This window comes from Octopus bimaculoides, chromosome 11 (assembly GCF_001194135.2).
Source record: "Octopus bimaculoides isolate UCB-OBI-ISO-001 chromosome 11, ASM119413v2, whole genome shotgun sequence".
NCBI lineage: Eukaryota > Metazoa > Mollusca > Cephalopoda > Octopoda > Octopodidae > Octopus > Octopus bimaculoides.
Window position 1 is genome coordinate 72,430,071 of NC_068991.1, and position 10,314 is coordinate 72,440,384.

The following is a 10,314-nucleotide window of genomic DNA, read 5'->3' on the forward strand; positions in this document are numbered from 1 at the left end:
ATATATATATATATATATATATATACATACATATATATATATATATACGATGGGCTTCTTTCAGTTTCCATCTACCAAATCCACTCACAAGGCTTTGGTCAGCCCGAGGCTATAGTAGAAGACACTTGCCCAAGGTGCCATGAAGTGGGACTGAACCCGGAACCATGTGGTTGGTTAGCAAGCTACTTACCGCACAGCCACTCCTATGCCTATATTTAACCAAATATTTAACCAGTTGATTCACAATAAAAAAAGTGGAATTGAACCTGTGCATGTTTTGCTATTACTGGCATCACAACTCTCCGAAGACACAACAAAATTTGTTTCAACATATAAATTCACATCAAGAATCTTACAAACCAAATACAAAAATTCAATGAAGGTTATCTTTAAACTGTTTTAAAAGAATGTACGACCTGCCATCTTATCTGTAGTATTTGTGTCACATACAACTTGGAACAAAAGGGCTTAAGTGAAATTCCTTGGTTATAATTACATACATGCTTTTCCGGTGATAAAGAAGCTTAAAATATAGAATGAAGTAAAAAATTATGCTATTTTGGAGATAAATTGATGAACGAAGAATTGAAGAACTGGAAAAAATAATAAATAAGAATGCAGTTTCATGAGTTTATCAGATACGAGACTTAATTTCAAGAATTTGTTATTTCTTGATGTGAATGAACCAGTCAGCATAGGACGTCCCCATGATAAGTTCTGATTGTATTCCACTGATAAACTCTTGTGGCAGCCTCTGCTCATTTAAATAGATGCTATAATTTGATATCCGTTTATCGTCTCTTTTATCTTTTACTTGTTTTTAGGCATTGAACTGTGGCCATGCTGGGTCACTGACTCGAAAGGTTTATTCTGGTGCTTTTAAGTCTGCTACTTATTCTGTTGGTTTCTCTTTTGCTGAACTGCTAAGTTACAGGGATGTAAACAAACCAACATTAGTTGTCAAGTGGTGTTGGAGACAAACACAAAGGCACACACATACATATCATCATCATCATCATCATCATCATCATCATCATCATCATCGTCGTCGTCGTCGTCGTCGTCATCGTTTAACGTCTGCTTTCTATGGAGTCAGAGTCGGAGGTGTCAATAGTAGAAAAGTCAGAATCGGAGTCAAAGTTTTTTGTTTCGACTCCACAACCCTGGTTAAATTTTATACCACCATTAATGTTCTCATGACATTATTACCTGTTGCTTATATATTCTTCCTTTGATATTACCTGTTGTTTATATATTCTTCCTTTGATGTCACCTGTTGTTTATATATATGTATTCTTCTTTTACTTTCAGGTTGAAAGAGAAATTGCAATTATGAAGTTGATAGAACATCCTCATGTTTTGGGATTGTATGATGTATATGAAAATAAAAAATATTTGTAAGTATAGAAATGCCATTGTCTTTTAAACTAAACATTGAATAGAATATCTCGTCTCTTTTACTCCTTCGCTTCTTTCAGTCATTTGACTGTGGCCATGCTGGGGCACCTAATCGAGCAAGTTATTGACTCCTGTGTTTGTTTGTTTTTTTTAAAATTTGATACTTATTCTGTCAGTCCCCCTTTTGTCAAACTGCTAAGTTATAAGTGCATAGACAGTTTTTAATGGTAGGGGAGGCAAACTCAGTGATGCACTCATGCACACGCATATACACATACATTTGGCTTGAAAGTATAGCAAAATACATGAGCCCTAATTGCCATGCAGTGGAGCTGAACTCAAAACCACCTGGTTTGGAAGCAAACTTCAGAACCACACAGCCATGTTTTTGTCTATAACACTTCAGTGTTAATGTTGAACACTGTGCAATAATTCTTATATCTACACAGAGAAATATAGGTTTATGTTCTGTAACTCTTATGTGTAAATTACATGCAAACATTTGGTAATGTGGATGACAGGATATTTGTTACTTAGAAAGAGGAATGGCTGTGTGTTAAGAAGTTTGCTTCCCAACCTCATGGTTCTGGGTTCAGTTCTACTGCATGGCACCTTGGACAAAATGTCTTTTGCCATAGCCTTGAGCCAAAGGAAACTGAAGGAAACCCATTGTGCATGTTTGTGTGTGTGTGTGTGCATGTGCATGCATGCATATGTGCATGTGTGTGTATATTACTAGATTGAGGGAAAAGGTTGTGCGCCGTGTTAAAATAATGAACTGAATGAACTCACACACACCATAAAAATAAATAAAAAAGCATTATTTTAACATGGCGCACAAACTTTTTCCTCAACCTAATAAAACAAAGACAGGAAAATTTGGTATATTTTCAATTTTATGTTACACGTGTTTCATTACAGTATAAGATGCAAGCATCGAAAAGTGAACATAAAATTAAGCTGTTTCTAATAGTCTTTTGAGACGGATTGTTAGGAAGTGGCTTAATTTGGTTTATATAGTTGCAGTTGTTTACTTTATGGTAATCTACGTCCAATAACAACCACACTGCAACAACGAAGATTAGGGTTTGATGGTCACCGTTGGAGAAGCAAGCATCAGTTTGCTATCAGTTGTTGCTATGGAGGCCTATGCATAGCTAAAAAAAAAGAGGGGAAGATCTCACTTTACATACATCTGGTACAAGACTCTGGGATAAAGTTTGAAAATGCTGCCATGAATGACCATCCTTACTGGTAGTTACTCAGGAATATCTGTGTTCATTCGTTTACACCATTTTGAATATTTTTTGTACGTTCTAACAGTAAACAATGTTAGGATTTTCAACTTCTGCGACTAAAAATTTCGTTGAACTTTTGGTATGCCATACATAAGTTGCATGAGCTGTTTGTGAGTTTTAGTTCTTCTATTAAAAGCTTAACAAATTGTTCTTTGTTGTCAAGATAGAATCTTCGTTTAGCTTTCTTTAGTCACCACCCCGTTATCTAAATGATTAATTAGTCACCGGGTTCCTTTCCTGTTTTACCATTACACTAGTAGCGTTTTAGTATGCCGTCATACTTAAGAGTCTCAACAGGACTGTTTTCCTCTTTTGAGATATTTGATTTCTGTTTGGTGTGGGTTTTCCTATCTGCATTTTATCCTTTAATTAAGATGTTAGCATTAGAAAGAAAATCCCGACTGCAAAACATTCTTCCCTAGAGCTCCATGTGAATATTTCCATATAAAAAATTAGCCATTTGCATACACAAACAAAACTGGATACATGGGAAAAAATGGTATTATATCACAAACTATAAACAGAACGTTTGCCTAATCTAGACAGAATACATATTCTGTTTTTATTATTTTAATTTACTTTTTCATCGTTTTTAATGAAGCAATTTATGGAGAAAGAATATAATTACATCCACAAGATTTATTTTTAAAACTAAAATATTAGAAATTTGTCTGCCCCTTTAGAATTTTTTTTTTTTTCATTTCGTAAACGTTTTAATATTCTAACATTAGTTTGAATAAGTTCTTAAATTAGTTCCTGTGTTTTAGGAAAAATTTTATATTTTTTTTTTACAATCTGTAGTGGATTTCTATCTGTCTCCTAATTCACATAAGTGGTGGACAAGATGTGCTTTGCCTAAGGCTGTTTGGGCAGCGCGACTGTGTCAAGGTTTAAACTCACAAGTAGCTGAAAAAAAAAAACATAAAGCATCTTGATGTCTACTTCAAACTACATATGAAAGTAAAGTAAATGACTTATTTAGCTTGAATATGATTAATACCTTTGATTCATCATCATCATCATCATCATCTTCGCTGTCGTCGTTGTCTTTGTTGTAATTGTCATCGTTGTTGTTGTTGTTGTCTTCACCATCATCATTATCATCACCATCTCCACAGCAGTTGCCACCATTGCCCCCCCCCCCTCATCGTTTTACATCTGCCTTCTATACTGTCATCTTTACTGTTTAAGTCATCATTATCAGAGTCAGCTTGTATTTGGGGACACTACTCTCGTAGATGGGTCAGGGTCCTTATCTTGTTCAGGTTTCACTTTTGACTTGAGTTCTACAGCTGGATGCCCTTCTTAACACAAACTACTTGATGTAATAAACTAGAAGCTTTTCCCTTTTTTTTCCATGGCACCAGCACCAGGGAGGTGTCATGACCTTGAACAAGATTAAAGAATCATAACAACATCACATTTTACTGAGTGTACAGGGTGTTATTTTCATGACCCAAGCATTAGAGAAGTAGCCATGTCCTCGACCTTACTACAGGGACCTTACAACCCTTCATCTGCTTACCCATCAGCCTCTGTGTAGAGGGAGAAGCATAAGGGATTGAAACATGAAAGACTCAAGATATGATTAATAGTGAGAAGAGTGATGAGTGATAGGTGTATCCAATATTTCTGAGAAAGGTATATATATATATATTCAAGGCTGTCATAGACCCAGGATGTGCAACCCAGGAGGTTATTTTTTAATAATTAATGCTTGTTTAATGAACGACTGCATTCAATGCTTTGTGCTATTTAGCTCCAGGTCACCTTTGATCAAACAAACCTTTGATCAAAAGTGTTCCAGATGTGGCCACCCCAGCTTTTTTGTATATCTGGGGCTACATTGTTTAATGTTTCTTAACTTTAATTTCTTAGACAGGCAATAAAATATGATTTAAGGACGATTTTGGCTTCTATTTCTATCAGATTGAGGTTTCTTGTTGCTTCAACACTTATTTATGAAGAAATCAGCAAGCAGTTCCAAGACTTTCTAGTCTTGTAGTGCCAAACAATAATCTGAGTATTATGAATGAAATCAGAAGTAAATAGGGATAGACTTAATCTTGGGTGGAATTGGATCCCAAGCCATGTGGTTGGGAAGCAAACTTCCAAACCATGTGGCTACACTGTATCATAATAGTTATATATTTTTAGTCAAGAAATAAGTCAAGAAATGAGACTGGTGGTGGTAGTAGGGAGGGAGGGGGTATCCATAAACTGGAGACCTGGGCTGAATGCCTGAAACAGAACAGGTTCTACTAAAGGCCACCCAAAGTGTCTTGTGAATTTAAACCTTGACACAGTCACTGTCCAACAATCTTAGGGAAAGCACATCTTGTTCCCTTTATGTGAATTGGGTGACAAATAGCAATCCACTACAGATCGTAAGAAAATATATAATTTTCCAAAAGCACAGATGGTACTAAGCTGGATGATGGGACATGGTACAGTATAGCCACATCTGATTCCTCTTATGCCTAACTTTTCTCTCAAGATGCTTACACTCTGTTGAGCATGCACACTTACATTGCACATCCAGTGAAGCATACTGGCTTCATTTCTCTCAAGCCTACGCATGTCCTCGGCTGTCACAACCCATGTTTCACTGCCATGCAGCATGCTGTTTACACACAAGCATCATACAAACTGCCTTTCACTCTGAAGGAGAGGCCCTTTGTTGCTAGCAGGGGTAGGAGCTCTCTGAACTTTGCCCAACCTAATCTTATTCTCACAGCTATGCTCTTGAAGCATCCCCCTCCACTACTCACTTGGTCACCTAGATAACAGAAGCTATCTACTACCTTTAGCTTGCCCCACTGGCAGTTGATGGAGTCTATTTTCTGCATGTGTTCAGCATTTTTTATGCCTGTGCACTTTCCACATACAAAAGTTAGTTTCTCTGTTAACCTTCCTTTGATGTTGCTGCACCTTTTGTGCATCCAAAGCTCACACTGGGTGCGTCTTATGGAGTTTCTACCTATATATATGTTAGTGATCTGTACATTAACTAAATATAAAAAAATATGTGAAGTGAATAAAATGCTTAATGCTTTCTTTTTAATGATTAATCAGAAGGAAGGGTTGTGTTACTGCCCTTTTCAATGGCTCTCAAGATAGGCAGGAGGGAGAAAGGAAGAAATTCTCAAACTGGAGACTGGGCCCAAATGCTTGCAATAGAGTGGACCCTCCTGCTGCTAAAGTCACTCAAAATACCTAGTGGTGATGTTAAACCAGGTGGCAGAATAAGTCTTTCTATTACCCAAGTAGGCCCTAGCAAGGTTTGAACTCAGAATAAGTACCACCAGGCATTTTGTCCAATGCTGCAGCAGTTCTGCTAATTTGCTGTCTTGGAAATGTGTCTTCTGTCCATACTTAGCCACAGATTGACCAATACTTTGAGCGAAACTTCATTGACCTCTACTCACCTCACACCTTGATAGTCCACTTTGACATCTCATCACCACCACTGACTGTTATTACTCTCTAACTTCACCACTGTCACTCCCACCCGCTCTTCTCTAGTATGAATAACTGTATATCTCCTCTACTGCAAGACACCTGTTCTCGCCTCCTCTCTCATACTTTAACCTCTCATCTTGAAATATGTTTACCCACCTTGAAATATGTTTGCGACTAGAATTATGTATTCTGTTTGATATTTCAATAGAACCTTAAAGACCCTTTAAGCATGTGCCATAATTATCAATATGATTTCATTTCTAAATATTTTCATGTCTTGCAGATACTTGGTATTGGAACATGTCTCAGGGGGAGAGCTTTTTGATTACCTTGTGAAGAAGGGGCGTTTGACGCCTAAAGAAGCTCGGCGTTTCTTTAGACAGATAATATCAGCATTAGATTTTTGTCATAGTCACAATATATGGTAAGTTTTAGTTTTTGGTTTATTCTTTCATTCTTTTCAGCCATTGGACTGTGGTCATACTCGAGCACCAACTTAACGAGTTTTTGTTCACTCCTATTGGCTACAGTCCATATTTTTTTCATCTGATATCAAATTTCTATTCACTGGCTAAGTTATCAATTTGACAAAGAAATGCAGCATAAATAGTATAAATAGGTATGAATGGACGGAAACACACACACACACACACTCACACATACATTGTTGTGTCTTGGGAGGGTCATTATGCCAATAGTAATAACACCCACACAGGTTCACTACCACTTCTTTATTGTTAGTCAACTTATTAAATTTCTAACCAGCTAATTGATCATTTATTTAATGAGCTGGTTAAATAATCAGTTGGTTTGTTTGTCCATCAAAGTTCCTTCATTGCTGTTCACAACCTTTTTAGTGCTCCCAAACTTGCTCCAAGATCTCCCAATTTTACCCAAGATCTGCCTCTCCCAAGACACATCAAAATTTCCTTCAACACATGATTTTTCACATCAAGAATCTTGTAAACCAAATATATCATCATCATTTAATATCTGCGTTCCATGCTAGCATGGGTGGGACATATATAAATACCACAGGACCTCTCAAAATCTAAAATCCATTAATTATCATCTTAGCCTGATAAGTCAATCAAGCAATATGAATATATGTAATTACCACAAACCATGAACCCAAAAATCATGTTCAACTTTATGAAAATGAAGGGAAACCCAGAATAACAAAACTCAAAAATATAAAAGATTCACAAACAAGCATATCAAATATACATTCTCTTCATCAGCTGCCTAATGGATATCACTATTGTTTTGACACCTGGACAGTACCATTCAGTCTTGCAGGTGTCGACAGTGTTAAAAAATATAAATGCTGTTTGGGAAACAACAGATGTGTTGACCCCCAAAGAGATGCAAGGCAAAGTTGCCCTCAGCAGGATGGAACACCAGTCTGTCACAAGATTAACTCATTTTTGCCAGCTGAGTGGAGGAGAGCAATGAGAAATGAAGTGTTTTGCTTCAGAACACAACACATTGCCTGGTTAAAATATTAACCTAAAGTTAGCACCTACGCACACATACATACACTACAGGTTTCCATATAGTTTCTATCTACCAAATTTATTTACAAGGCATTGATCGGTCCAGGGGCTAAAGTAGAAAACACTTGTCCAAGCTGCTGCATAGTGGGACTGAACCTGAAACCGCATGGTTGCAAAGCAAGCTTCTTAACCACACAGCCATGTATGTGCCTGGCTCTGTTTATAATGAATATATAAAAAGATGCAAAGTAATGTCTGCATTGAAGCCAGGCTATGTCTTCCAGTGCATACAGCAATTTATTTAAACAACAATCCAATAAATTTTAAAATATTTCTTTTTCTGTTCAATATTATTTCATCAATTCCTGCCAGCATACTTTATTTTATTTCATTTTTTTTTACAATTCCAATTTCCTTTAGGTTAAAATATTCAAATTACACATTGCTAAATTCTTTGGTGCACTTAATTTTAAAGTTAGTTAGTTTGTGCTTAATAAATCATTTAATTACTTCTGTATCCAAGAAGACTTAAATGAAACCAAAATAATTCCACTGTTTTAAATATATTTAACTCGCTTCTTCTACCAGATATGTTTTCTTTAAAAATAAAATAAAATAGATCTTTTAATATTGGCATAATCTGTAGATTAGCAGACAAAATATCTATCGGCATTTATTTACATCTTTTATGCTTTGGGTCCAAAATCTTATCTGGCTTGACTTAGGCTTTCATTCACTCACATTTGGTAAAATATGTATTGCTCATATACTGGCGTTTCATTTAACTGATTGTACTTATTTTTCGGTCAAATATTGTTTGTGTGTATGGCAGAACCAGTATTATCATCATCATCATCATCGTTTAACGTCCGCCTTCCATGCTAGCATGGGTTGGACGATTTGACTGAGGACTGGTGAAACCGGATGGCAACACCAGGCTCCAATCTAATTTGGCAGAGTTTCTACAGCTGGATGCCCTTCCTAACGCCAACCACTCAGAGAGTGTAGTGGGTGCTTTTACATGTCACCCGCACGAAAACGGCCACGCTCGTATTATTTTTAAGAATTGGAAAGAATAATTCAGCATTTTAATAACTGTTTCCGAATAAGGTGGTGAGGTTATATGATAAAACACTGTCCTGGATAACACATTCAACTGCTTCAAGTGGTGAGATTCCAGCTTGGGATTCACTACTTTGGGGCAATATAGACTTACCTCATCAGTCATTGTGAAGGCATATGGCTCAGTGGTTAGAGTGTCAGGTTTTCAGTCATGAGGTTGTGAGTTCGATTCCCGGACCGGGCTTTGTGTTGTGTTCTTGAGCAAGACACTTTATTTCACGTTGTTCTACTTCACTCAGCTGTAGAAATGAATTGCGATGTTACTGATGCCAAGCTGTATCAGCCCCTTTGCCTTTCCCTTGGATAACATAAGTGGCATGGAGAGGGGAGATTGGTTTGCATGGGCAACTGCTGGTCTTCCATAAACAACCTTGCCCAGACTTTTGGGTACTTTCTAGGTGCAATCCCATGGTCGTTCATGACTGAAGGGGATCTTTTATATGTCCAGGTTGTGTGTTGTGTTCTTGAGCAAGACACTTTATTTCACATTGCTCCAGTTCACTCAGCTGTAGAAATGAGTTGCAACATTACTGGTGCCAAGCTGTATTGGACTTAGCCTTTTCTCTTGGATAACATGGGTGTCATCCTTTCTGTTTTTCTCTCCCACCCTTTCCCTATTCTTCTCTCCCTTTCACTGTTCCCTCTCTCTCTCTCACTCTTCTTCCTTGAGTCTCTCGTCGCTGACACGTGACAAAAGGGGATCTCTCTTTGTGTCTACTTCCTCCCTAAAGAAAAGACGTGCCTTTTCCTGTCTCCTCATGGCTCGTCCACCTAGCGTTCGTTATTTTTCTATCGTCTTGGCTCAACAGCCCTCACCATTTGTTTTTACTGTCTTGTTCTCACTGTCCTGTTCTTGTTAACGCTTTCACCCTCCGCAAAAAATCCCAAATTTTATTTAATTTGCTTTGTGGGAAGGACTGTTTCAACGAAGTCGCGTATTGTCCTTGCCTTCGAAACGCGGAGTAGATGAAACAGGGACAACTGAAGAAGGGGTATACTCTTCATGTTGCATGTCTCGTTTCTCTGTTTGTTTTTTTCGTTGTTCGAAAAAAAGTTCGTTTTCTATGTTTTCGTTTCTCATTGTGTTTAACGTTTTTGTGATGTCCTGTACCCATATATGCATGTATGTATACGTATAGATGTAGGTATGTACATCTATGTATGGATATATGCATATATTTATATATTATTTATATTATATACACACACACACATACGTGCACACACACGCAAGTGTGTGTGTATGTATGTGTGCATGTATATTGTACACTGGACAAAATGCTTCTGTGCATCTTGTCTGTTGTTATGTTTTTATTACTGGCTGTACACCGATATGGGTGCATCTTTCAGGCTGAAATGCATAAAAGAAATGAAAGAAAACCTTTAAAATGGATATTAAAATCTGTTTAAAACGCAATATAAATATTCAAAGTTAAAAAAAAAAGAGAATTCTTTTGTTCTTCAGGTTTAGAAATGAATTAGACATTTATTTATAACAGACAAAAAAAAAAATATATATATATATATATATATATATA

At 36.9% G+C, this 10,314-nt stretch overlaps 1 protein-coding gene across 10 annotated transcripts in view; it reads left to right on the forward strand.

Annotated features, from left to right (window-relative positions):
* Window positions 1-10,314, forward strand: part of LOC106875082 (serine/threonine-protein kinase BRSK2) — a 305,025-nt gene that overhangs the window by 149,529 nt on the left and 145,182 nt on the right. For all 10 annotated transcript variants that reach the window (XM_052971926.1, XM_052971931.1, XM_052971927.1 and 7 more), the window contains exons 3-4: window positions 1,312-1,397; window positions 6,442-6,582. In XM_052971926.1, coding sequence (XP_052827886.1) covers window positions 1,312-1,397; window positions 6,442-6,582 — 227 coding nt within the window. The remainder of the gene's footprint in view (window positions 1-1,311; window positions 1,398-6,441; window positions 6,583-10,314) is intronic.